Source organism: Festucalex cinctus, chromosome 1, assembly GCF_051991245.1.
Source record: "Festucalex cinctus isolate MCC-2025b chromosome 1, RoL_Fcin_1.0, whole genome shotgun sequence".
Lineage (NCBI taxonomy): Eukaryota > Metazoa > Chordata > Actinopteri > Syngnathiformes > Syngnathidae > Festucalex > Festucalex cinctus.
The window spans coordinates 37,542,223-37,567,367 of record NC_135411.1 but is presented as its reverse complement, the minus strand read 5'-3'; the positions used below and the strand labels follow the sequence as shown (position 1 = coordinate 37,567,367).

General features: G+C 38.6%; 1 protein-coding gene and 1 long non-coding RNA gene across 10 annotated transcripts in view; one reads left to right on the top strand and one right to left on the bottom strand.

Moving 5' to 3' along the window:
* Positions 1–25,145, top strand: part of rbfox1 (RNA binding fox-1 homolog 1) — a 372,128-nt gene that overhangs the window by 330,707 nt on the left and 16,276 nt on the right. For 6 of the 9 annotated variants that reach the window (XR_013285332.1, XM_077534130.1, XM_077534155.1 and 3 more), the window contains 5 exons: positions 6,751–6,811; positions 9,118–9,171; positions 15,140–15,284; positions 18,062–18,101; positions 22,110–22,174. Coding sequence is in view for 7 of the 9 variants with exons in the window: in XM_077534130.1 (XP_077390256.1) it covers positions 6,751–6,811; positions 9,118–9,171; positions 15,140–15,284; positions 18,062–18,101; positions 22,110–22,174 (365 nt within the window). In the remaining 2 variants the exon portion in view is untranslated. The remainder of the gene's footprint in view (positions 1–6,750; positions 6,812–9,117; positions 9,172–15,139; positions 15,285–18,061; positions 18,102–22,109; positions 22,175–25,145) is intronic. The other 3 variants (XR_013285334.1, XM_077534163.1, XM_077534146.1) reach the window with 1 other exon arrangement.
* LOC144026998 (uncharacterized) lies at positions 767–24,363 on the bottom strand. The gene is made up of 2 exons (XR_013285351.1): positions 23,949–24,363; positions 767–2,148 (listed from the first exon to the last, which is right to left on the bottom strand). It is a non-coding gene; the product is annotated as an uncharacterized LOC144026998 (long non-coding RNA).

The window sequence follows — 25,145 nt, the reverse complement described above, 5'->3', positions numbered from 1 at the left end:
GCTGCAAAGAAAAACAGAAAAAAAAAAATCTCTCTCTCTCTACCACATTTCCTGTTCAGGATCGCATGGAAAATGGAGCCTTTGCCAGCTTACACAAGATCACAAGATTTTTATTTTTATTTTTTTAATTTAATGAAAATGGATAGAAACTGTTGTGTTGGCCCATCACATACAAAACTGCTTTCAATGTGTAATAACATTTGGTCTCACAATGTTAATCTTCTAAAATGTCTAATTGGAGTTAGAATTTATTTTCAAATTCTGATAGTCATTTCTAAATTATTGCACGTTCATGTGCACATGCAAGAAGATTACCGTATTTTCCGCACTATAAGGCGCACTGCATTATAAGGCGCACCTTCAATGAATGACGCATTTTAAAACTTTTTCCATATATAAGGCGCTACAGTAGAGGCTGTGGTTACATTATGCATCCATTAGATGGTGCTGCGCTAAAGGGAATGTCAACAAAACAGTCAGATAGGTCAGTCAAACTTTATTAATAGATTACAAACCAGCTTTCTGACAACTCCATTCACTCCCAAAATAAATAAACAGCTGTTTTATTGTTTTCTCTGAGGTAAAGTATTCGTATTAGCTAGCGATCCAAGATGGCGGGATCTTCTGCGCATGTGCGTCACCGATCGTACAGGGTCACCGATAGCGTCTTGACAGCTAGACCCGTTGCCGCTCAATATTGATCTATATATATAGGCGCATGGTCAGCTTTTGAAAAAAAATGAAGGCTTTTAGGTGCGCCTTGTAGTAAGGAAAATACGGTACATCCCATTCACTTTTGAAAAGTTGAAAACAGGACTGTTGTTACTTGCTGCTCGAGATAATGAGCTTGATAACGGCACCTCAAGTGAGTGTGCATTTACTGTTCCCGGTGGAGACACATTGCTCCCATAACTTATATGAATATATTATAAATGTGCTTTTGACTAAAATCAGGAGAATAAGCAGTCGGTATGAGGAGTATGGGCACCTTATGGCAGAGACACCGTGCATTTGTGCTGCTGTGTAAATGAGAATCTTTTTGATAATGGCGTCATTAGCACATAGAATATTTATAAAATGCAAGTACACTTTTGCTCGATAGTTCTCAATCTTTTTTTTTTTTTTTCTTCCCTCAATCACATTTAAGGCCAGTACATTACAAGCTGGACACAAAGGGCTTATGTTCGTGCCCAGTGCAAGTTCAGTGCCGTAAACTCTGCGCAGAGGCACATTAGGCCAAGTGCCGACAGTTTTGAGTTTGTTTCACTGTAGGTCCGGTGTGTCAAACATACGGCCCGTGGGCCGGATCAGGCCCGCAAAGGGATTTAATCCGCCTCGTGAGATGATTTTGTTAATTAAAAAAAATAAAATAAAAAATTGTAATGTCGGACTAATTACTCAGCCGGCCACAATTAAAACATATACATTTGTAATTTCACAAGCAGTACTTAGATGAGCAATGCAACTTGTACGGGGAATCGTCCTGGATGTCATTTTACACACAACTTAAAGTTACGTTTATGTTAAAATTATTATTAATAGTAATAATAATAATGATAATAATAATAATAATAATAATAATAATAATAATAATAATAATAATAATAATAATAATATTTTAAATCATAGACCCATAAACGTTTTACATATGAAAAAAATTCAATGACTAGTAAGGATTAGCGCCCTTTTCACATCATTAACTGCGCCACATAATGCATTCTGGGAACAACATATATGCAAAACAGGTGGATTTAACACGTCCGGAACGTATATCGGCAAAGTGTTGCCGCGTTCCATTTGCATTTGTGTTATTTTTCAGAACAATATGATTACAGTTGAGCTCCGTAATTTAGGGCTGGTCCACGGAAATATGCGTATAAATGACGGCAATCGATTTAAGTTATATACCGTTATTTTACCGATGCAGGCCACTTGATAATATATTTTCTTCCATGTGACCCCTGAGCTAACATGAGTTTGACACCCCTGCTGTAGGTTGAATTTAATTTCTGATGCAGATTTAGTGCCATGGTTGGGTCACCACAATGCTTCTTCTGGGTCAGACTTCATCCTCCCAAGACGAAGCAAGTCAAGTCTAGCGGAAAGAGACACCTTGACTTTTCGAATATCTCAGAGGGACTCCTTTTCCTGCAGAAAAAAAAAAGATGATCTTTGTTAGTTTGCTTCATGGTTTTACTTTTCTTTCTTATTATATATTATATTTGACAGTAATTGTGATATTGTGTATGTGGTATAAGGTTTAGATCGTTGAATTAATCTCATTGAAAAACAAAAGTGTTGCGTTTAGATTTTTGTTGAGTATAATTTCATTATTTATTTATTTTTTATTTTTTCACCAGATTTACACCACGGTTTAATCTTAGGTGTAGTTCATTTTGAAAGCTAATTAAGTCATTCCATGTAGTTGTTTTTAACTGATGGGGCGTTTGCAGTTTGTTCAGCATTTTGTCGCTAATCCGCCCCCTCCCCTCTCTCTCTTGTATCTGACCAAAGTCGTGCCTCTGACTGACATGCACAAGCACAATTCTCAAACATGGCTATTCATGAAGTCATGCAATTATGCAAACGTGTAGTTGTGATTAAGCGTCACTGAGAATGTTGTCCAGCTTCAACAAAATAGCAGTGCTACCAACACTAAGCCAGCATTAGGACTATAAACAAGCTAATGTTAGCCATGGCTACTACTTTTATACTGTAGCATGAGTTAATTGCAATAGAGCCTAAATATCCATCTATCCATTTATTCCGTTTCACCGGGGTCGGATCGAAATGTTGCTAATTCTTCGTCTTTTCTAAATCCTCTTTTTGGCCTTATATATTCTGCTTCTGTTTGCGTTTTTAGCAAGCGAGGAATGCCCTCTTCCCAAAGAGATTATGTGCCAAAATAGTCAGCAAAGCTTCTGAATCCCAAGCTAACTGGTCAGCGCGAGGCTGTGGGTGTGTGCGCCGATGACTCAAGGGTGCCCAAAAAATGCGTGGCAAGTCATTTACAGCATCAGTCAATTTAAGACCATCGCTACTTCCATCCATCCATTTTCCAAACCGCTTATTGTCAGGAGGGTCGCGGCCATTCTGGTGCCTCTCCCAGCTGTCAAGGGGCGGGAGGCGGGGTACATCCTGATCTGGTCGCCAGCTAATCGCAGGGCACACATAGACGACATCACACCTACAGACACTTTGGAGTGGTCAATTGGCCTACCATGCATCTTTTTTGGAATGTGGGTGGACAATGGAGCACACGGAGAAACCCACACAGGCACGGGGAGAACATGCATACTCCACACAGGAAAGCCGGAGCCAGAATCGAAGACTGCACCTCATAACTGTGAATTTCTATTCTACTTCCTGCAATTGAAATTTGAATTGCTTCCTGTTGTCACCTCAATTCATTTTTTCATTTCATTTGATTTGATTTATGAAAGAACAAAATACAACTGGATACTTCAGAGTCCCTACTATTTAAAACATAAATAAATAAATAAATAAATAAATAAATAAATAAATAAATAAATAAGAGTGATGTTGATGACATGTTGATAAATAATAAAAAAAATATATATAATATATATAAATACAAATTCGTCAATCTAGAATGAAATGGAACAGAAAGAAGACAAGTCTTCAAATTCAAGAATTGAACTGGAATTTAGTCATTCTCAATTCCCTTCTGAATTTTGCCCAGCTTTGCTGGATTATAAGAATTTAACATTATGCACATTTTGAAGATTTAAGTTGGTGATTATTTTAAGTGACATGAGAGGGAGCCACCATACCACAATTTGAGAATTACATCATCATCATCATCATCATCATCATCATTTTGCCATCTTTAACTCCCAAGTCAAGTTTCAATTCTTTTAGTTTTTGTCTAGTTACAAATCATCAAAAGAGTGACTTGAGTCAACTTGAGACCAAGTCACAATGACTCCTCAAGTCACCATGGTTGCTTACCATTGCACTGATTGAATTGATCACAATGCAATACAACAGTGGTTCGCAACCTTTTTTTTCAGTGATGTGCCTCCTGTAAAATAACCCTAAACCAGCGCAAAGCATTTCTGATTGAAGAAAAAAATCAAATAAAATCAAACCGATTGCTTTGCCAGTTGTGTCTGATTTATTATTAAACTTTGGAACTCTATTTGTATTTATGTGGTCTCTTGAACTATTTGGGAATAAAAAGATATAATTTAAAACAAAGAATAAATTAATAATTTAATTAGAAATAAAGATTTGTGCACAGATTATTATCATCAAAGTGTCATCTTTTGGGATCATAGTAAAGCTCTGTTCTCGGAAAAAACTATTAACTGAATTTTAAATAAAGTTTTCAAGTGATTGGCAGGCGATTCTAGGTGGCATATGACAAGTTGGGTCAAAACATTCTGGTATGGGGGTAATGCTGGGTTTTTAGGACACTGGAATTCAATTGCCTATTAAATATAAAAATTCATTTTATGAACTTGGCCATTGTACATTTGTTGTTTGTTTGTATGACAGTATATTTCACATTAACATTTGGTCATGGTTCACTTATTGGACACACTTGGCATCTTTCGTATCAAACTAAATATTGTCAAGTAAAATGATTGCAACCCGATTGTGACCATTTTTATTACTTCTGGAAACCCCAACCTCCAAAACAATAAGTTTGTTACTGAGCTACATAGTGTAAGCTTGTTGTTGTTTTTTTGGCTTTTAAATTGTTGTTTTTACCAGCTGAGACGTCACGAATATCTGTCACGAATTAAGACAAAAACCAAAGTACCAAGGCTGTTCAATGCGCACACAGAGCATAATGTCACCAAGCAAAGTGTTTCCCGTGACTGTACAAAACATAACTCAGTTGTTGTACCGTATTTTCCGCACTATAAGGCGCACCGCATTATAAGGCGCACCTTCAATGAATGACATATTTTGAAACTTTTTCCATATATAAAGCGCTACAGTAGAGGCTGGGGTTACGTTATGCATCCATTAGATGGTGCTGCGCTAAAGGGAATGTCAACAAAACAGTCAGATAGGTCAGTCAAACTTTATTAATAGATTAACAAACCAGCTTTCTGACAACTCCATTCACTGCCAAAATGAATAAACAGCTGTTTTATTACTTTCTCTGAGTTAAAGTATTCGTATTAGCTAGCGATCCAAGATGGCGGGATGTTCTGCGCATACGCGTCACTGATAGCGTCTTGACAGCGAGACCTGTTGTGGCTCAATATTGATCCATATATAATACGCACTGGATTATAAGGCGCATGGTCAGCTTTTGAAAAAAAATTGAAGGCTTTTAGATGTGCCTTATAGTGCGGAAAATACGGTACATTCATACTTCCATGATGCTTTCCACTAACTGTCCTGAAGTTGCCCGAGGTTGTTCACAGTCAGACATAGACACATCTCTTCAAGCAGCATTAGTCCAAGTATTTTATGCACACCAGAGTTGATTATTTTTACTTCCAGCTTCGGGTTGGAAGTATAGATTTTTCACACACACTGCCCATCTAGGTTTATAGAAATATCTTTTTGCTTTTCGTCTCAGCTGACCACAAAATAATAATGAGTGGAAACAGGGAAGACCGGCCTGCATTTTATTATGTCTAACAGTGGAAGAGCTGAACGAGAGCGTTTGTGCAGTGGAATGATTGCAAAGTTTTCTTAGCCACCTGAATTCGATGATGCTTATTCCTTTCTCATCCCCTCCTTCCCCCACCATCCTTCCAATGGTAGCTTGTTTAGGGCCCCATCCAACAAAGTTACAACGGTAACAGTACACAAACAAGTGGGCGGGGCCAAAAGGTTTGGGAATGGTAAGTGTGGGCGAGCGAGCCATTCTGCCAGCATTTCCTCTCTCTCTTCCTCTCTTGAACGTTTGCAACACTAAATCTCACGTGACGTTTCTTTTTGAATTGTGGTTGGGTTGATGCTGTATATTGACATATTTTCTTAAGTGACAACATACATGTGCATTCACTAAGTGTTCTCCTGGAATTGCGTGTACGAGCGATACTGACTGAGACATGACTCATCTGCACACCTATCGAGATTGTTGGAAAATAATTTGTGAATTTTGGTTTGACAGTAATGCACCTGCATTTTAATTTCCCGTTAATTTTTATTTACATTTTGGAATGAGTTGGATGGTTGATTCATTGACTTGATTACAGTATTTATGTTCTTTGGGGTTTTATTTTTTTTTATTTTTCATGCAATAGGAAGGCTGCTGTCCAAGTGTGAATGCATTTTAGTGCTTTCATCACAATTATGTCATTTTTCAAGATTGTCTGAATGTTGCATAATGCTTCCGGCATATTTTCTTCCTCCTCACCCTTTTGACATTTCTATTTTTCCCCCCTGCCCTCTGCATGCATCTGTGTTCACCAAACAAAATGAGCCAAAGTGCCTATATGCATCTATGTTTTTTTTGTTTTGTTTTTTACTTTTGTCTTTACGTTTACTGAAATGTCACTCTAAGTGAAGAGCATGTTGAAAATAATAGAAAATATGCAAATGGAAAGGAAAGGTGATTTTTTTCCCCCTTTTGGATGTTTTTTTTTCAGTGTTGAATGCAACTGTGCAAACACAAATGAATGTTTGACATGATACCATATGCTGCTTCCATTTTGAAATGTTTCTTTGTTCACAAGGGGACAAGGCATGCAAACTTTCACAAGTTGTTATTTACAGCAATTGTCATAACTCATGAAGTTTTCTCTCTACCTACCGTAGGTCAACAATGCAACAGCCCGAGTAATGACAAATAAGAAGACTGTCAACCCATATGCAAATGGTATGGTTACCTAAGTGCACATATACGTGCTGAAGTAATCACTGTAGGTGGGCAGCATATGTTTGGACTGACAGGGAAAAAATGCTTTATCAACTTAAACAAATCATTTTAAATATAGTCTATGTGGGGGTGATTGAACATTTGTGCTGCGTATATTAAACTGAATTAATTGCTGTTCACATTTAAATACAAATAGAAATCTGACATGGGCTCTCGAGTGTATCCTGGGTGTCCCCGGGACATCCTCCTGGTCGAGTATGCCTGGAACACCTCAGCAAGGAGGGTCAGGGAGGCAGCACAACCAATTTCTCAATCCACTTGATCTGTTTTCTCTCCATGAGGAAGATCAGCGGGCCTATCAATGTGGTGGTAGTCTCACAACCCAGAGGTTGTGGGTTTGATCCCTGGCCCTTGTGACCATGTCGGAGTGTCCTTGAGCAAGATGCTCGTCCCCCATTTGCTGCTGATGAAAAACCATCAGTAAGTGTGAAGCACTTTGAGTGTCAAGTGCTATACAAGTTAAAGACCATTTACCAATTTCCATGATCTTGTTCTTTAGGTCATGACCAACACTTAGTGAGCATAGGTGATGTTGGGAATGTGAATTGATCTTTAAATTGAGAGTGTTGCCTGATTCAATACGATGAACCAATACAGACACCGCAGTCTGCCTGTTGACCACCTGCTGTATGTTTCCCTCACTTGTGAAACTTCAATGCCTCATCACTGAAAATGAATAAGACTACCCATACTCCGACACCGGTCATAGAAGGGGCTGAACAAGTCAGTAGTTCTGGTATCCCATACTCAGGAGCGAGCCCATACAGGGCCCCCAGAGGGACATGGCACACACCTTCTCCATGTCAATAAAACACATCTAGACTGGTTGGGCAAACTCTCATGCACCCTCCAGAAGCCTGCTGAGGGTGTCGAGTTGGTCCACAAGGACAAAAAAAAAAAAACACAGTTCTACCTGAATCTGATGCAATTTATTGGCTGAATAACCCATATAATGATGTGGCACGTCAGAAGAAATACACTGAGGATTGGCTGACTACAGCACAAAACATTTTTCACGAGAGCTAGTAAGCTACAGTATGTAAACACAAAAGCCAACTGTTTTACACTTGGAGCTCCATTCACAGTTTCCAATGGACCGTCCTCTCCATAAACACTTAATTGGCCTTACTAGGGAGGCTGAGGAGTGTGATCACCCTTTACAATAGTTGGAACACACCCTTTAGTCCTCCTTTCTCCAGTCGGCTCTCTTTTCTCTGGGTTTGAGGTCACTGAGGTGGTGAAAAATCCCCTCGATGGTAGGGCCAAGATGAGATGACATCAAGAAAGTCTGTGGATATTGTGGGGCTGTCTTGGTTGACTCTACGATTTTGCATAGACAATTCCTCTGGATTGGCAGACCAAGGTGGTGGACTGCCATTTTTTTTTTAAGTCTCCTATTTTTCCCATCGTCTTTCTAGATCTCTTCCACCCCCAGGGCCATGCTATTGAGGGGATTTTTCACCATTCCATTGATACTACATTACAGGTTCATGCTTGTAAACACAAAAAGGAGAAAGAAACAGAGCGGTTTTCTTTATTTATATTGCTTTGAATTTGAATTATAAAGATGGAGTTACTGAACTGGCGGATCGCCTTACACAAGCGGGAGGCAAAGCAGGCTCCCATTGTTGTTGTCGTTTAATATGTAAAAAAACACAAAAAAAACAAGGTTGGCACGCCGTCTGATTTTTACAAAAATTAACGTAGAAAAATACAACCAAGGTGATAATTAATGATTATTTTCCTAGTGCACATTCATCAATCATTTTTACTAAGCGTATGAAATACTTAGTCCTATTCTAAACTATCCCATTTATGGACAACACTTAATGGACTGATGCCGTGGCTCCTCAAGTGACCATGCACAGAAACTAGCGCTACACATAATGATGTGAAGTGGTGTAGAGTGAAAGTTAAACCTAGATCAAAGTCACTTTTAAATTAGCTGAAGCATGTTGATTGAATAGGACAGTACTTGTAAGTTGGAACAATCCTCAACTGATTTGCATACCAGCTCTGTAAAAACTGAAGATTAAAAAGAGATGTGACGATATTTTGGCAACTTATTTTCCAGAAAGATACAAACAAAAAACAAAAAAACTTTTAATGTATTAAATAGTCAATACGATTCCAGAAATGCAGCATTGCAATTAGTGAAGTGCAAGTCATTTAACATTTAAGATGGCCGCATTAAAACACAAGCTGAATTTTCTGATCTGTATTGCTCTTTGTCTTTTCTTTTTCAGGCTGGAAGTTGAATCCAGTGGTCAGTGCTGTCTACAGCCCTGAATTCTATGCAGGTAGGGGGACATATCTTTCTCTACTTTCTCTTTCATTCTCTTTTATTGTTGCCTTCCTTCTTTTCGCCCAACTTCTCCATAATCCTTTTTTTCTCCCAGTATTTTCGTCATCTTTTTTTTCTCTTCCCGTCCCTCTCATTTGAACTTTGTTCTCCTCTCCCTCCTCTGCTTTCCTCCTAAGCAACATGCAACTAGGCAAATTCTTTTTTTAGAATTGGAACTATGCTGATTTGCGCAAATATAACAACAAACTGTCATCTCTACTGAAGAACAAACACGCAATTTGCTACTCCTGCCACAACTTCTTCAACACCCCACTTCTTTGTCATTCCAGCGACCCCCCCCCCCCAATCCTTCATTATGATGGCCATTAAAGTAGAAATACTTGGAATCTGAGATAGAGACCCAAAGAAAATAAAATATTACAAGACATATCTCAGAATAAGAATGAAGGACAAGGGGAAAAGAAATCTGATTGTTCGTTCTTCCACAGGGCATTAAAATGTAGTACATGAAATATATTTTAAATCAATATTTTCTATTTACCAGTTGGAGTCATTATATAAATCACACTGTAATCACAAAATGGCTTTGCATTGATTTCCTTTGTCTCACTTTCCAACATACAAAATGCCAATGAGGGTGAATATGTTCACATGAAAAACAAATGCAGTAATTTAGTTCAAGTAAAATTAACTAGACATGCCTCTGTGAGGTCATAGCACTGTACGCAGTGCTACGTGTAGGGACAAGGTTATAGTAAAATAAAAAATAAAAAATAAAAATGCATGTGTAAATAAATACATACAATTCTTAAAGCTTTGTTAAAATATCTTTCTGATATCCTAATATATCTGATATCAAATACAGTTAAGAAATGTTACTTAAATATTAAGATCATATTTGAGAAACCTTTAAGAAAGAAATTATGTTCAATTGTATAGTTTGTGGCAAACCTGTGAAGAATAACTGAAAATATACATACATGGGCAGGATTGTATTCAATGAGGAACAGCACAAATGTGCACATTTGAAAAAGCTGATTGTCCGATTTAAATTCTGACTTAAATCAGATTTTGGGAATGACAAGCGTTTTCAGATTATTAGAATATTTGTCAGAATTGGTAAATGATCACCCAAAAGCCATATTTATTAACATTACTTGGTCCTTGTAATTTTGAAACTGTTATTTTTAAAATGAGAATTTGGTTTACTGTAGTCAAGGTGGATGGCAAGGAAAGCAGGAGTCACACAGACCGAATGGAGCTTCAAGAAACCTGTTCTCAGCATTGTTTCCATGAGTACATCTTAGCAGCTGACGGCTGAGTAAATAAATACAAGTTCAAGAGTTCATCTGCTCTTGATCTTGACTTTACTGTCAGTGCAGTATATATTTGCTTTGTCTTTTGCTTTGTTTAATTTGTTTAATTCATCTCAGTGGTTTGCCAGCAACACTTTGAGTTAACTCTTCTGCTTTTCAAATTATGTATTTGGGGCCTTACAAAATACTGAAATACAAAACGTGTGAATTGCACGATTTACATGATGCCCTTCAAACTCTGCAGATACATGTGTATAAATGATCCGTACACTCGTATTAAATTATTCGTAACAACGCTTCAGGCATAGTGTCACACTTTCACAAATCCATGCATATCTCAGAAATAGCACAACTTAATTTGCTTTCTGATATTGTGTGATTACATTTTTTTTTTTTTTTTAAGTCTAAGTCTTTTTTTTACGTCTAAAATTACAATACTGTATATCAAAAATGTAATTAGCATCTTTAGAAAATACATTGCAAATCATGAAACTTCATTTTGGACCCATATTGGTAAAGCCATTTTGTCATTTAAAGTTTGAAAAATATTACTTAAAAAGTGATGTATATCCATCCATCCATTTTCTGAACCACTGACTCCTCACAAGGGTTGTGGGGGGTGCTGGAGCCTAACTCAGCTGTGTATGGGCAGTAGGGAGGGTACACCCTAAACTGGTTAGCGGCCAATCACTTATTGCCAAATGATAAGTGCCAATAATTCAAATACTTAAATCAGTAAAATGAATTCAATGCAGTATGTCTATACTGTCATTGATCAAATAATATGAAAATTACCCATGTGTATTTTCATATATATTCACAATGAAACTTTTTAGTCCTAAATTTTGCTCAAATCAAAGACATAGTAATGTACTGTGGATAATTTCAGTACAGAATCAGTATCATGGTTGCCCGGGCCTTTAAATCAAGGTGACAAAAGATGAATAGGTACAATTACCAGCCTTACTCTTTTCCTTCACTGTCTTTGAGAAACTCTTGTCCTTTGGCCCAAACCTTCCATTTTTCATTAGGTCAATGAATGCTTCACTGTTTCTATTACCATTTCATTAGATCTCCTTTTTGAAGAGTTGCATAATTAGGCGAGGAAATCATTCCTCAGCTTCATCTTCACCTTCTCTCATCTCACTCTCAAATTACACCTGGTGTCAGGTTTCCCCAATTAGATTAACGATAAGTTAATAACAGCAACAGTACACCTCTACCACTCCACATATCACTACTTCAAATTTCCTACTGAAAAGTATTCCTTAACTCAGTTACGTTTCACCTAAACATCTTCTTTATTCGTTACTACTAAATGAAATGAAGAATTAGAAGAAATTGTGTTTATTTGTTCATTAAAATCATTTTCTTTTTCTGTAGCATAAAATTAAGAGTCTGACCTCTACTGTTCTTGGACTCCTTAAATTTCCCAAGAAAATGTGAGCTATGCTTGGAGCTCTAACCCTAAGGCTTCCTTCTTCGTGAGGAATTTTAGGCATGACTTATCGGTATGGTACCAAAAGACATGAAGAGATGCTTGCACCAGGTTAACAAAGATAATTGCCATCCATGTCCATATATCGTTGGATTTCCCTCATCACTTCTGAGGGAATTTTTCTTTTCCTCCGCTAAAACGTGGTTCACATGGCAAGAGAATTAGCCCGATTTTAGCTCTGAATCTCCCCTCCTGACAACCGTAAGGACACGCAAAATATCCAAAAAATAATAATCTTAACAGATAATCCTACTGAGTGTGGTGTGTGCAGAGTGATCTCGGCCGCTCGGAAGGTCGTTTGGGGCGCTCTGATCTCAAATCAAAAAACCCGACTTCTCACTGTGTGTGGTGTGCCCCGAGGACAAACGAGCATGCAGCCGGTTGACGGTGACGTACAACCAAGTGCAAGCAAGGCGGCGAGGAATCCAAAATCAAAACAGTCAACAGAAAGTCCATGCGTGCGCTGTTTACACTACTTTAAATAATGATGGAAGTTCTTTGACTGACCCACGATGACACTCAGTTCGTGAAAGTCCTGAACCAAAGAGTAGAGTAGAGCGCAGATGGGCACCTAGAAATGCCACTTTCCTCAAAAAACACATCCACACTTAACGGAAAAATCAGAGACTTGCTTTGGGGCGACTAAAGCGCCCGAAAGTGAAATTTGAGACAAAAGTCAAGAAGGAGAAATTAAAGGAAAATCTGGACATCAGTCTGAATCGTGGCCTTTATTGCTGGACTGGTGTTAAACAAAAACTTTTCTTTTTATGTCGCTTTTGTCTACTAATAACAAACCGCCAAGTGTCACGACATAATTGGCTGTCATGGTCCTCCATTCTTGTTTACTCTGAAGTTACGATTAATCTCGAGAAGTTTTGCGAGATTTCGATTGGAATTTTTTTTTTTTCATTCACTTCATTTACAGCTCAGCACACAGAGCCAGCATGACATCCATAATCTAATTGTAAACCACGTGACAAATGACTATATACTTCTTCATCGCTTATCTACGGTTCTCACCAAATCCGAAAAAGGCGAACTGGAACGCTTCCTTCGCGAGCGTTTCACCGCGTAGAGTTTTTTGGAACGATTGCCACTCATTCGCGCTTTCGTGCGCCCCAGAGCGGAGGAGGGGTGTCCCTTGGTGAACAAGGAAGTGGAGCACTTTAGCAAGTCAACCAAAAGTGATCACCGCCAAAAAAAAAAAAAAAAAAAAAAAGAAACACTCCGAAGCTTGTCTTTTACTTTAATGGTTGTCTGGGATTGTGTCTGATGCAGAACCTCTCAATGCAGTTGATGGTGAGATTATTGTGAGAAAAAGTACACTATCACCAATTTCTTCAACAATAAATATCAATCACAACTAAAATGCTGCAAGTGCTGACTCACTGCAACTCTTTGATCAAGCCAATAACATATTTTTTTTGTTCGGTATGTTTGTGCGGCCACCCACGATAGTTGAGGACCTCTGCACAAGATTATTAAAATCATAAGCACCGGCCAGGGTGTGATTGGGTCTGACTGGAGAGCTGAGCCTTCATGTCAATATACCACAGTTGTATGCCAACGCTGGCATATTGCGTAGGACTAAAATACAAAAAAGAAAAGAGTGGCAGTTTAAATACATCTGATAACTTTCTTGAAGTCCTTCTTACAATCAGATTTGGGGAAGCCAGGTGCAGAAAGTAAAAAGCTTGAAACAGTTTGGCTTTAGCCACAGGTACTTCTTCAGGTGGAGACCAGCTCATTTAGCTGCCATTTGACTAAGCACCTGTGGCTAAAGCTAAACTGTAGCAGGGTTTTTACCAGAGGTGTGCACGTCCGCCAATCGTCAATTACCGTAGATGACGATTCCCGCCTTTCTCCGACTGCTTCTGCATTTTGGGTAAATGCTTTCTGACAAGAAGCTTCACAAATATATACAACATGGGAAGGACTGTCTGGACTCACCCCAATTGACGGACATGAACCTGCTTCAGTCGATGCTTAGTCCGTGTATCTCTTAAGCACTTGCCGAAAGGTGGGCATCGTCTTTGACGGGAATTGATGATTGACGGAAATGCACACCTCTGGTTTTTACTTTCTGGATTCTACAACCCTGTTTACAATATCGTCAGTATCTTCGCTTAATATTGTACCCACATCCAAACTTCAAGTCCAATATGTTGCTGCACCTTTCTGGGATGCTTGACTTATTATTACAGCCTCTGACACACGTAAGAGGAAAACAGCTTAAGTCAACAGCATAATGTTTGCAAAGCCAGATTTGACACAGACCACTCAAATTTTAGGGTTGCTCCAAGTGGAGGCAAAAAAAGTGCATGCACCTTCTCCTTCTTTTGTCCATGGGATATGACAATATATGTGTATATATATATATATATATATATATATATATATATATATATATATATATATATATATATATATATATATATATACACACCCACACCCACACACCCCCACACGCACGCACACACACCCCTATACAGTCTTCCCTCGCTATAACGCGGTTCACTTTTCGCGGTCTCGCTGTATCGCGGATTTTTTTTTCAGTGCATTTTTTTACAGTAATATACCCATTTTATAAAATTTATGAAGGTTTGAACATTGTCAATGTTTGAACAAGAGAGAAATGTGAGAACATGTAAATGCCTCAATGAGAAATGTGTATAAATTGTGCGGTTGGGGATTTTAGAGCCTTAAAACATTTATAAGAGTTGTAAAACATAAAGCTAACTACTTTGCGGATTTCATTTATTGCGGGTATTTTTTGGAACCTAACCCCAGCGGAAAACGACGGAACACTGTATATGTATATATGGTCACAACTGATGGCATTTAGATACCAGAAAGTAGAGTTATATAGGACGAAAGATTCAAGTTCCCTAAGAATAGAAGTAAAGAAACAATTGAGGTCTGATGAATGAATTCATTACACAACCGTTACTAAAAGACCCCAAAAAAAAAAAAAAAAAAAAAAGAGAACGGCTGAAGATCATCTTTAATCTTTTAATAAGTCTTGCATTTTGTTTTAAGTCATATTGTTGCCCTTTGCAATTTGAACCACTGCCATTAAACTAGATTATGTGCAGGTGCAAATGATGCTATCAATTGGGATTTTGTGACATTTGTGCATTTTTCCCCAGTGCCAGGTTTTCCCTACCCAGCAGCCAGTGCAGCAGCAGCAGCAGCAGCAGCGTACAGAGGAACCCACCTACGAGGTCGTGGACGGACTGTCTACAACACATTCAGGGCGGCTGCGCCACCTCCTCACATTCCAGCTTACGGAGGGTGAGCATTGTTTTTTTTTTCCTTTTTTTTCTAGTTGAGTTATTTATCTCCCTTCGGTTTAATGTTTTTTTTCTAGTTTCACTCAAACGGCAAGCCCTGAATCTCGATGCTCAGAGGCAGCAGCAAAGCAATGCATGCAAGCTTTGCCTCGCAGTGATAACCAACTCCCCCACTTCCATAGCATGCTGAATTAACCAATAGACATGCTCCAAGACTTGCTTTTCATGGAGTCATGGAAAATTACTGTCAACTTGGTCTTGGACTGTGCTGTGATTGAGTAAAATGTCAGAATGGGACGTCATCCACTATTCTTTACAAGTTTACCCATTTATCAAAATGAAATAAAACATCTTCCGAGCCCCAACAACTCTTGCAGACCCTTTAAACTCAAAGCTCTGGAGAGTTGTGTGCTGTGGGCAGTCAGATGCAATTTTCTACCATTCTGTTGGAATGTTTTGTTGGTGTTTATTGTTTATTTTTCTCTCTTTATAACTGCAAGCTGCATTAAGGAAGCCGGCAGGGATTCTATTTAAAGAATGCTGAAATGACTTACATATTCCATGAGGAGAGATGTTTCCATTGATCAATCCCATATTTTGATTAGCAACCTAATATAACTTGTACATGCAATTAAACTAATGCAACGACTCACTATATCACTGCATACCGGCCCACTTAAAGCACTGATTGCCTCATTTCAAGACACATTTTGCTTGGCTGCACAGTGAGTGAGTGATGCATATGACCATCTCCGTGTGCTTTGTGGATTAGAGACACTCCCGGATTGCTTCATTTATACCGTTTAGCACCACGCAAAAGCTACGCAAACCTTTAGTGGATCCGGACCCTTAAGCCTAGTTCACACGGCAGGAGAATTGGCCCGATTTTAGCCCCGAATTTCCCGTCCCGACAATCGTACGGACGCGCCGAGACGCAAGCGATAATCTTGCCGTGTGTGGTGACATCACACACGGCGCCTCCCGATATCGGCGCTCGGAAGGACCCCCGACTTGAAATCGGGCATATCCAACATGTTGGAATTTTTGGCCCGATTTCGCTCCAGCCAATCAGAAAGCGAGCCAGCGAGGAAGCCGGTGGGGAATCCAAAATCCAAACAGTCATGACGCAACAGAAAGTCCATGCTCGCACTATTACACTCTTTTTATTTTTTTAAATTATTTCTATTTTTTTTTTTTTTTTTTTTTTTAAATACACGCACGCACATTCTCCACAAATAAACGTGGTCTCCGGGTGGGACGCCAACCCGCGCTGCCAGCACCGAGCCGAGGGCAAGCCATGTCTCGCCAGTGCCCATTTACACTCCTTTAAACAACACCTTTTCTTTTTATGCCGCTTTTTCGGCTGAAAACCAGGATCGACTCATGCTGACAACTCGGAAGCCACGTTTAATCTCGAGAGGTTTTGCGAGACTTCCCGTCAAATTCTTGAATGAACTTGGCTCGTGTGTGGTGTGTTGATTGTGCAGTGTGGTCGCACACCACACACAGTACGTTCAAAACTGGAACTCCCGTGATTTTTCTCTTCACGTGTGGTGACTGTCAAAGACTGGAAATCGGCCGACAATTTTAAAATCTTGCCGTGTGAACCAGGCTTTAGTTTACTTGGCTCTCACCGTCCAGGTCAAAACAACAAAATCACAATGTTGCACTTGTTAAATTACAAGCAAATCAGTGGTCCAATAATAAGTATGAATTTAATGAATGGCATCTGGGTTACAATCCGGTCTGAGATCCTCATATGGGTATTAAAAAAATAAAATAAAAAAAAATAAAAAATAAAAAAAATAAATAAAAAATACTCACAAATCTTAAAGGGGCTGTCTGCCGGTTTCACTCAGGAAAATGCGCTTTTTAAATACAGGATTTAAACAAATTAAGTACTTTTCAGTTTATAGATATGGGCTTTTCATAACGTGTGGGATTGATTTTGTCCTAAACCCCCACCTCCCCAGCCTGTATTTTGCCATTTTGTGTTTGTTTTGTAAACAGCGGGACGTTTCTGTGGAAAGACAGTGTTTACAACCCTCCAGCCAATCGCAGAGCGGGGGGTGGCGTGTTGCAAACGGGGCCGGGCGAACGTGTCAGCTGCGTGACGACACTCCCGCGGCAATTTGAAAGCACGCATGGATTATTATTTTTTTTCCACTCACTCACTCACTCACTCACTCACTCACTCACTCACTCACAGAAGCTTACATGTGTGAATGTACATTATTTGTGCTATTTTAAACTCAACCAAGTCATAAAATTTCATTGTATTTAATTGAATAAATAGTGGATGTGTTGATTCTTTATATTTTGATCGATTTATAATTCTTATGGCTCTCTTTTGCAATTTGAAAACAGAGTTGGTATTTGTTTTATATGCATTTCCCCAGATTTCCACACAATAGGTCAGATATGGTAATAATAATGTATATAATAATTTCATGTTGTTGCAAAAATAATAATGCAAAAAATTACTATATCTACTCATTTGGTATCCATCAAATACCCCACCCCTCCCCCTAAAAAAAACAAAGTAGTGGGAAACCCTGCCAGCTTCCTTACTTAGCCATTAGACAGGAGTGGGGGTGCCTGCTGTATTCCCCCTTTGACTCCGCTCTTATTATTTATTTTCAGTTGGTTGTCCTTTTGGATTGTGGACATGGGGGTTGGTTGGTAACCAGCCCAGTGCCTGCATGTCAACATGCACTAATATGGATGTTTTTTTGTTTTGTTTTATTGTGTGTTTGTTTGTGTTTGCATCCTCTACAGTGTTGTTTACCAGGATGGATTTTATGGTGCAGATATTTATGTAAGTATTGTTTACTGGTATGACATTGCATGCGACAGCCATCTCTGACCTCACATGGTATTTGCCTTCAACAAATCCCACAATTAATACACTTTTCCTTTAACCGGCCGTTTGAGTTACTTTCTGAACTAGCACAAAGAACTAATATACAGGACAGTGTGCACCGAAACATGGGGAAATATCAAGAAAAATGTGATACTGTATTGTGAAAACTTGTTTAAATTATGTGTTTAGATTACAAACAGTACATAGATTGTATTGATTCAGTAACTTAGGAGGATCATTGTTGTAGGAAAATGCTCTTTTAATATTTGACTTGCTTGGGCCTTTAGCCCTGTGGTCCCATACTGCAATCAGACAATTAATAAACATGACATAGTTTAAAAGTTCCTGTCACTTTTTACCTTCAATAAAGCAGTAGTTTTACCAAAGTGGCAGATTTCTTAAGATGTTGCACCCGCTGTGAGAGGTGCCAAAAAAAAGAAAGAAAGAAAAAACCTTTACAAAATTGCTTCATTATCTGAAATAGCTTTATTATACTTCTCTACTGATATTGTTTGTCTGATTATGTTGTATCTGACAGATATAAATTGGTTTGAATCATTTGGAACCATTACCTAAACTTACTTTAATTGTTCACGTCCGATATTGCAGACAGCATTCATGATTGTTTAAGAGAAGAATACGGGGGAGTGAAGAGCAGCCTTGCGAGAGTGACATAGCTGTAATATAACTGATGGAATAAGTGCTCAGGAAGCATTAAAGTAAATTTCCCATGTGAGCCTTTAAAGTACAAGTATCCAAACCTCATGTGTTTTGCTCAGCCTTTCTAATTAGAAAATGACTTCATGAAACATGGGGGGTTGCTGCTGTTGTATTATGTTTGCCCTATAACTCAAGAACACTGAGGGGGAAAAACAAACTGAATATATTCTGTAAGGGAAACAAGTGATGGTGCATATAAGTAATGTCACGCCATATGAGCGTAGCCTGGATATAAAGAGTCCTGCTCCACCTGTCCTCTGTCAACGCATCAGTAAATGTGATGGATGACAACATTCCCTACGTTAGATTGAGTGCTGGGTGGCCAAACCTTGACCACGCCAACTGTTACCATACACACACACAGCCTCCATTAGTCACTCAGTTAGGAGTGACAGTCCCCCGTTGCAATGGCTGGTTGCTTAAAGGGGCAGACTGTTCATTCCACCACAGTCCATCATCACACCTTCTAACTATTCCTTTCTCTCAACTTCACACTTTATAGTAGTAATATTCCATCGCTGGTGGCAGGACAGACAGATACTTTCAGGTTGCAGCCTGGTCAAGAAAGCCCCTATTGATAAAAGACCTTGTTACTGTGTTTTATGCACCACAACTGCAAAGAACACAAACTAATAAACCTGCATTCTATTTTATATGTGAGGACCTAAAACAACCCCAAAGTAGTTTATTATTATTATATTACTTTTCAAAATTGAAGAAAAAAAAAACTATTAAGAATGTCCAGCCATCACGTATGAAGTAATTTAGCTCTAATTGGTAAAATGTTACATTTCCATCTCCTAAAGCTACAACAAAACCAATATAATTGTTGCTACTTAATGCATATCTTCTGTCATGTGCTGGAGGTTGGATCCCAAAGAGCAGATCCAAATAAGGTTTTAACTAACTCTTTATTTACACAACTTGATTCAACGAAAAACGAGAATGCATTGAGAATCACGAGACACCAAGCCCCCTTGGGCTGTGGAGCTGCACAGAGGAACAGTGGTAACAGAAGCAATAATCCGACAAAAACACACACTTCTCAGTTTGTCTTAAATAGACAGTGAAATCAATCTATCTCATTGGTTGTGGCTAGACATGTGGGTAACAGTAATGACATGGAATCATCTGGTTGGCTGTTGACCCAGTAAAGAGATTAAAGATTCTTGACATCACATAGCTCCCGACATCACATAGCATTACATAGCATAAAACCAGTTGAAACTAATGCTGGTTACATCAGTACATAACAGACACTTGACCTCACGGTCATGACCCAAACATAACCCTGGCGTGACCCAGTCATGAGTCAAGATCCAAACATTACCCCTGCATGACCCAAGTCATGACACATTCATTCATTTTGTTAGCCATTTACCCTCCATATGGGAGTGGTTGAGCTCGAGCCTATCCCAGCTGACTTGGGCACAACGAGAGTACATCCTAAACTGGTAACCAACCAGCCGCTGGGCAAATGTAGACAAAAACATACTCGCATTTAGATGGACAACATTTTGTTTGCAATTAACATAATCCGCATGTTGGAGGAAGCCATTGCACGCATAGAAAACCCATTGAGAACATATAAACTCCACACACCTGCGCCAAGATTTGAACCTAAAACCTCTTGACTATGAGGCGTGTTTCCCTATTAAAACTCTTTGACTGCCACGTTATCCAAAGAAAAAAGAAAAAAGAAAGAAAAGCACAGTGCCAGCCGATTTCGAGCATTTTAACTTTCAAGCCAAAAAGAATATTGTTTGCCTTTACTACATATACAATGTGGGTATTAAATGAAAGATTGCATTCCATTGATCGTAATTTTACTAATCGTTATTAATCGTCTTCGGCAGTCAGAGAATTTCAAATGGCATTTTTGTCTTCATTTGTATTTATTGTTTACAGTGAAACCTTTAAGGTTGAGCACAGATCTTTACAATCAACCCTTAAAATTGCTGACCTCAATTTTGTCAAATTTTGAACCAAAAGAGTCAGTTTATTTTGCTGAGGTCAGGGAACAACCAAACAAAAAAAACTGAGGAGGTCGGCAATCAGACAGGGAGAGGGTGGGCTGGCTGTAGAATCTTGATGAAGAAAATTATAACAAAATAAAAACAAAGATCCAGAGCAAACAGGTTAAAAAAAAATAACTTTAACTTAATGGTCACATCAGCCCAAATGCAAAAACTATTGCCACTAGACGAAATACTGTGTCACTAACGCATGGGGCAGAATTCTTTGGCACCATCCTGGGTGAAGACCAGGCTTCTTATTGAGGAAAGTTGATGACCCAATTGAGCCCAGGTGTGTCCTTTCATCTGCCAGCCACACCCAACTGCAAGAAACAAAGACCTGCCATGCACAAAACCCAATCATGACAGATAATTTCATTTACATTCATAAATACATAAATAATTTTAATTTAAATGAAATGTCTGTATGATCCCTGTATTAATGTAATTTATTTTGTTTATTATTATTATTATTATTATTATTATTATTATTATCATCATCATTATTATTATTATTATTATTATTATTATTATTATTATTTTCATATATATATATATGTATCGGGGGCAGATATGTTTCACTTCTTTCTGTCCCCTTTCATTTCTTTTTTAAAGAATGAAATAAACATTTTGAATTGAATTGAATATGTTTTGCCAGTGTCTAAAAATTGCACAACAGCCACAGCATTTGTCCAACTGTTCATTCATCTTTGGCTGGGCAGCTGAAACAGTAACAAAACAGCAACTTTAAAGATGTATTTAAAGCTACCCAGTGTTTTACATGATGATTTCAGTTCATCACTGCAGCTGTTCCATAAGCTTCATATTAGTTCTAACTGGTTGCCGTTTTTTTGTTTGTTTGTTTTTTTAAACCATAAAACTCTCTCTGAGTTGGGGATGCTATTTGGTAACTTCTATTTTTTTTTTAACTTTATACATAACCTGGATATAGTCAATCAGATCCTTAATTAAATTTGAGTGTATTGTGGTTGTAGTGATGCATGTTGCAATCATACCTATTTCTCATGCAACACCAACGAGGACTAAACTGTCAAAAATGTTTTGTATGTTTAAACAACAAATTTCTTGTGATAGCAAATGAATACCTTACTGTGTTCTTCACATGAACAAAAACTGGACAAATAAAGGCTTGCAGAGAATAGCTATCATTTGTACAAAATACTTCATCTTCAGTTGTTCTCACATGAGTGTATGCATGTGTTTCCAGGGTGGTTACGCTGCCTACAGATTTGCCCAGCCTACTGCTGCCACAGCAGCTGCATACAGTGACAGGTAAGATTGTCAAGTCTTCCGAAAGCAACCATATTGGCATGTTAGAAACAGTGCACGTTGTGTTGTCAAGTGAGCTGAGATACACACACCGAACCCCAATTTTACTTCAAATTACAATCATTTGGATGGCTGAGGAAGAAATAAATTACTATACGACACAGTTCGAGTCAGCGGTTGATCAAAAAAAAAAAAAAAAAAAAAGAAAAGAAAAAAACAGCACTGTTGATAACAAAAAAAAAAAAAAAAAAAAAAAAACCATTGTGAGAGTTGTGAAAAATTCCCAAACAACTGTTTGTAGTAACGTCCACAGGACATGGGTTAAAGTTATCATCATCTAAGACTTTATGAACAAAAGTAAAGAGGATACACCAGAAGATGCAAACCACTCATTTGGAAATCCTGGTTGTAATCTACCATAAACTACAGACACAAACCTAAAAAAATCTGTGTTTCAAAAATATGTTATGGACTGATGAGATTAACATTTACAAAGTGATAGAAAGTTTAAACTTCAAAAAAGAAAATGATCTGCTCATAATCACAAGCACATCTATGAAACAGGTTAGGTAATAAAATGTCTTGGGTTGACATGGCTTCTTTTGGTACAAGATCAATCTTCATTGATGTCGCAAGATGACAGCAGCAAAACCAACTGAGGGGTCTACGCAAACATTTTGTCTGCCAATTGAAGGGAAGTTGCAAGCAAATGTTTGGGAAATCCTTCAATGTGCAGCAAGATAAAACCACAATGCCAAAATAGGGAAGGAGTTCATTACAGGGAAAAGTGGAATGTTATAACTCCCATTACCATAGCCAACATACTGTACACTGTCCCCACCACAGTCATATTGGATGTGGCAAAGTGAAGCGACTTGTAAAGCGACTTGCGAAGCAACGCGCACACCGTCTCCTTGCGAGTACGTTAGCTTAGCGGTCGGCTAGCATCACAAACTCACATGAACTAGATGGAGAATAACCGGTCATGGTAAAATAAATAAATGTATATACTGTATAGACCCCTTCAAAGTTTGTAAACAAAGTGATGCAATTTAAAGGGCGGGGCTTAGCTGGAGGCAAAAACACATCAGTGACATGTGGTTCGAACACCGGTCAGCATATTTTCACAGAAAGTTCACATCGGAAAGGACGCGGAAAACGGCCATTTGAGTTCATATGTGAGTAAATTGACTCCCCACGACCGTGAATGTTATTTTAAAAAGTTAACTCTGACTGATGGGACGATATTTACTGACACCTACGCACTCACGCACTGGAAAGATGATTTAACGGGACTAGCCACCATGCAATGGCCGGACATTTAAATCTACCTTATAGAAAAACTGAGCGTTTATACTAAAGATAAACTGAAGGCCTATAAATTATTACATGTCTACAACTAACTACGTCTTGAATGGACATGTTCAAAATTTAGACTATAACAACTTGCGCGAGGACTTTTGTGTCGTGCGGTCGCAAGTGCTGCCAAGTCAACGACAGGGACAGAAGACGAGGATATACGAGGCATGTACCTCTCCTACAAAAAATTTATCGGAACCATTGTGGGGGGGCTTTCGCCTCGACAAAACTGAAGCATACAGCTAACGTTTGATTAGCGAGCGGTTAGCATTCGCACATGTAGCATGTAAACACGGACTTTTTGTAAGTCCGTGCATTAAAAAGAATCCCAAAAATAATGACTAACTTGAGTAATTTCAATCACAACTAAGCCAAGCCCATATCATTGTCCAAGCTGAAGCTGATAGTTAAATCTTACCTGATATGAAGTGTGCGCTGCAAACACGAGCATTGTTGATGATAGTCTCAGTCCAGTCCTTTCGCCTAATCACGTTTAACCACAGCCGTCTGTAATTACTCTGACTGGTAGAGGCTGGGATGCGATAGAATTTCAAGTTTTTGTTGGTGCTTTTACGGTTCTGGCAACCAAAAACACAAAAAGACGACATTTTCTACAGACAACCAGCGTTGTTTACTTCTAGCTACACTTTCGTTGCCTGCAGCGGCAAGTTATTTTTGCCTCCGGTAAACACCGTGACGTCATCGTGACGTAGGCCTTGAAGGGGTCCATATAACTGAGGGCAGCTTAAAATGATCCCAAAGCAAAGTCTTACAAGTAGACCGATGATGTAGATGTGTTAATCAAACTTGGTGAGGATCTTTGCTTGTGCACCTGTGCCTTGATGTTACCATGCGTGCAAGGCTAAAGTGACACCATGTGAGTCATGTTAAAGCCACAAGGATCACAGAGGGGAAGTAACAACAGCTGCTTTTATGGGTCCTGACCAGACTTTGACTTATGTTTTGGGATGGGCGAGTACCGATATCAGGTATCGGGCCGATACCAGCCTTTTTTCAAGTACTCAAGGACTCGTGACGCAGACGAGTACAAGCGACCGATGGCAGAGGGGGAAGACGTTAAGTGAGTCCTCCTTGCCTGTAACTGGCGCTAGCTTGCAGCAGTTTTTCACCAAAGCGTCACCGGTTTGGACATACTTCATAATTGTGAACCTTAAACTAAAAGAGCATTTTTGTGTTTTATTTTGAGCGTTAAGACTATTGAAGAGTGACTCTGCTGTTTTTTTGTCAAAATTAATGGAAATATATGTGTTTAAAAATATCTTTTAGTGATTTTTTTTATTTGTCAAAATGTACTACTCGTATCGGCAGTTGGTATTGGTATCGGTGAGTACTGAGGGTCTCAGTATCGGTATCGATCTGAAAAAAAGTGGTATCGAACATCCCTACTTATGTTGTTCACAAACTAATGCAAATGCACTTCAATCACTCATGTAGACATACTCATATGCTCAAAGCAAGCCAATTGTCATCATTGAAAAATTGAATTAGCTGGCAAACATGTATAAATGAAGGCTGTAAAATAATTTCACTAAGTAATCGAGGCATCACATAATTGTCTGATCACAAACTTTGATGACAGAGGAAGTCATCACAG